General features: G+C 37.4%; 1 protein-coding gene across 1 annotated transcript in view; it reads left to right on the top strand.

Annotated features, from left to right (window-relative positions):
• Positions 1–1,549, top strand: part of LOC104461613 (chromosome unknown open reading frame, human C3orf67) — a 55,646-nt gene extending 54,097 nt beyond the window's left edge. Inside the window, exon 16 of the mRNA XM_010073257.1 lies at positions 1,437–1,549. Within this exon, the coding sequence (XP_010071559.1) occupies positions 1,437–1,549 (113 nt within the window). The remainder of the gene's footprint in view (positions 1–1,436) is intronic.
• Positions 1,550–3,336: the final 1,787 nt, after the last annotated feature.

Genomic DNA, 3,336 nt, shown 5'->3' with positions numbered 1-3,336 from the left:
GTACCCCCCTGATGAGTCTGAAGAATTTCTTATTCCTAAATCAAACCGGGGAGTGTACTGAGAGGCCAGTTCTGAGGCAGAGAGGGAAGGAGATTTAAGCTTAGAGAAGAAAGGCGATCATTTTGAAGAGAAGCATTGGCAGGGACCCACAAAATAATAAAAGGAAGAATTCAGTGGAAATAACAACATGGTTTCAGGTGAAAATGTAAGGCTGTGTCAGGGAACAAGGCATGAATACCATTTGCTTGTTTACTATCATCTGAAGTGTAGAAAAAGTTCTTACCCCTTCTTTCTGCACTGCATAATTTTTCCCAAGAGCAATCCAAACAAAACACCTCATTTAGCTGACGAGGCCTGATGAAGTACCCACAGCAGCAAGGGCAGCGATTCAGCTTTACCTTTTTACCTTTGGTTACACTAAGAGTTTTTTTCTGATGGCATTTCTTAATGCTACTGAGGAAACAAAAATGAAATCTCTTCCCAAGCAATAAAGTGCGCACTTCTGCTGTATGCATTAAATGCACCAGCCTGCTTTCTGCTCTCTCGGTAATGTAACCTATATATCCTTGTGTGATCCCGGCTGTAAATAGATCCTGAGTGTTGTGAAACTGCTGCTGTTAGCATAACAGGCCATTACTCCTTATGAGTGTGAGGGCATACAAAGCATTCCGTTTGTATTAGAGTCTGAGAATGAGAGGAACGTTTACAGTGAAATTTGAGATATAGATTGCGTTCAACTGTGAATTATTTCCTATCAAAAAGCTATAGATAATAAACTTAGATTTAGCTTATATGAAAGACAGACAGGTTTAGAATCGTAGAATCATAGAAAAGGAGCTACAATATATAAAGCATCTGCACTAAAAATCTGTATGGTCTTATCAGTGTATTTTAGGCTAAGGATTCATTTCTGTTTCCCGAAAACATTCCTGCATTTTATGTAATTTAGAAAACCTAGATTTAAGATTTTTATTGAAAGAATCTTATTTCCTCTCTGGTATTGACAGCTCTTTTATACAGATACTGGACATTTAGGTGACATATTGGATACCAGACATTCAAATTCTTTCATTCCTACAGGCCTTAAGTACACACTGACTGGCTTTGTTCATACTAAAACTTTATTGTGTAAGAAAAATTATCCCTTAGGAATACTTTGATCCACAATCAGTGAAGGTACTTCTGGTGACCTGCTCCATTGGACTTTGTAAAGTCCAGTTGTTAAGCAAACTCTAACTGGCATCATTTCACCTCAGCTAAATACAAATCTTCAGAAATATAATAAAAAGGTGAATTGCTGTTATCTTGAAGGTAGCAATTCAGAAGCCAAATGATTATAGACTTTGAACAAAAATTCAGTCACATCTGACAGAAAAGTTTTCTATGTTATTGTCTAAGTGAATAAGAATTATTTATTCTTACTTTTCACAACACAGGTGAAGATGACCGTGATGCTGAAGAAGAGGACGAAGTTTTGACTCTTTTGTATGATCCATGTCTGAACTGTTACTTTGATCCAGATTCTGAGAAGTACTATGAACTGGCATAGTCAGATCGTGAGAGGATATTGGTTTGTATTCAGAGTAGGTTTATCTTTTAACTGTTTGTAAAGTGTGACTGAGCTGTACAATTTATCATGTAACTTAAAACTTGGATTAACCATTAGTTAATCAAATGATTATATTTTGTAAATAGTATCTTATTTTTATAGTTTTGTATTAAGTTGCAATGCAGTGGAAAATCACATAATATAAAAGTTCCTTGTGACCAAGACATTTATTTGTTAGTCTAATTTATTTCCAATATTCAAAGGTTCTATATGGAAACAAATGAAGTTGAGTCAAGAGGGTTTGTGGTGTTCATCTGTAAATTATGGTTTTACTCAAAATTAATTTTTTCATTACTTTATATTTTTAATTGTTTCTGAGCTATCTTTATTCTTTGTGCTCTAAGATACACAGTGTGTTGTTGAAAGGCTCCTATTTCATAAGCTCGCTCTCTCCCTTTAGTCATCAGAGAAAGCAGTATTTTCCTCATCTTCAAGAAATTCTCTGCTGTTGCATGTTACAGTGATGGGATAATGTCAAAGCTGTAGGGTGGTACAGTGTGGGGCACTTGAAGGTGTGTGCATGGGCAGTTTATAAATCTAGACCACAAAAGAATAAATACGGCAGGCTCTGAGAGTACCAGCTACTGTCTACTTTACTGATGCAATTTAACATAGGACTGAAGAGCAGTAAGAGAGATTGCTTCAACACTCAAATATTGGAGCCTTGTTTCACATAAGGTAAGAAGGTGTGTATATGATTCATATGGGAAGCTGTGCTCAGAGTCCAGGGCTTGCCTGTTTGTATTAGTTTTTCCATTACACCTTGCAATAGAAGAATGTCACTTATTTAACCCATGTGTGTTGGGTTTCAGTGCAGTTTTCAGTGAGGTCCTAACATTCCAACTTAGAGATTTAAATTCCCTGCATCACTGTGCAATTTTTTTTCTATGGTACGGAAAATATCGGTATTGACCATGGAGAGAGACTGTAGATATAAACCAGACTGTACATAGCCTTTGAAAATGAAATCATTGTATGATATGAATAAATATTGTGCACGGAGAGATGTCAGGCTTTGTCTGCTCTAAAAACCAGTTAAACCTGATCCTGATGTCTCTGCATTGCCGTGGCTGCTACTTGGCTTCAAGCCGTGCCCAGCGTTTCCAGCCCCAGAGAAGGGAGATCCTGCAACACTGTGCAGTGCTGCTCGCCACTAGTGTCCTCCCAGCCAACAGGACACTTGCTCAAAGGGTAAATAAATAATTTAAAAAATCAGCTGCCTGGTATTGAAGAAAAGGTGTGGGGCAGGGGTTGCCAATGGAGCAAGAAGTCCAAGAGTTGAGTTGTAAGGGAGCTGAGTTAGGGGAGCAGCTTTGGAGTCCACCAGTTCAGTACATAACGGATTTCTGGAGACGGTTGAAGGGAATGTCACAATCACATGGTGAAAGTGATCTATAGACATTTCTGGTGATTCTTGTTCAAAGTTTCTACTTGATTATATCCAGTGCTATTCCACTGTAATTATTTGCAGGCTGATTACGCAGTGAATTTTTACAAATAATGTATTTGAATGTCATAAAGTGAGCTTAGTAAGCTCACTGGCAAGTGATTTAAAATGATATGTCTGTAAATTATTTGTAATTATGGATCCCAGTTAATGAATATCCTCGAATCAATTGAAAATGTAGTTGTTAATAGTCTCTTGGCATAAGATCAGGTTGTGTATTTGGCTTCTGTGGCAGGCACAAACATATCATCGCAAATTGATTCAAGTAAGAGGAGCATTG

Source organism: Pterocles gutturalis, unplaced genomic scaffold (genome assembly GCF_000699245.1).
Source record: "Pterocles gutturalis isolate BGI_N339 unplaced genomic scaffold, ASM69924v1 scaffold8792, whole genome shotgun sequence".
Classification (NCBI taxonomy): domain Eukaryota; kingdom Metazoa; phylum Chordata; class Aves; order Pterocliformes; family Pteroclidae; genus Pterocles; species Pterocles gutturalis.
The sequence above is the reverse complement of the archived record's forward strand: the minus strand, read 5'-3'. Positions and strand labels throughout refer to the sequence as shown.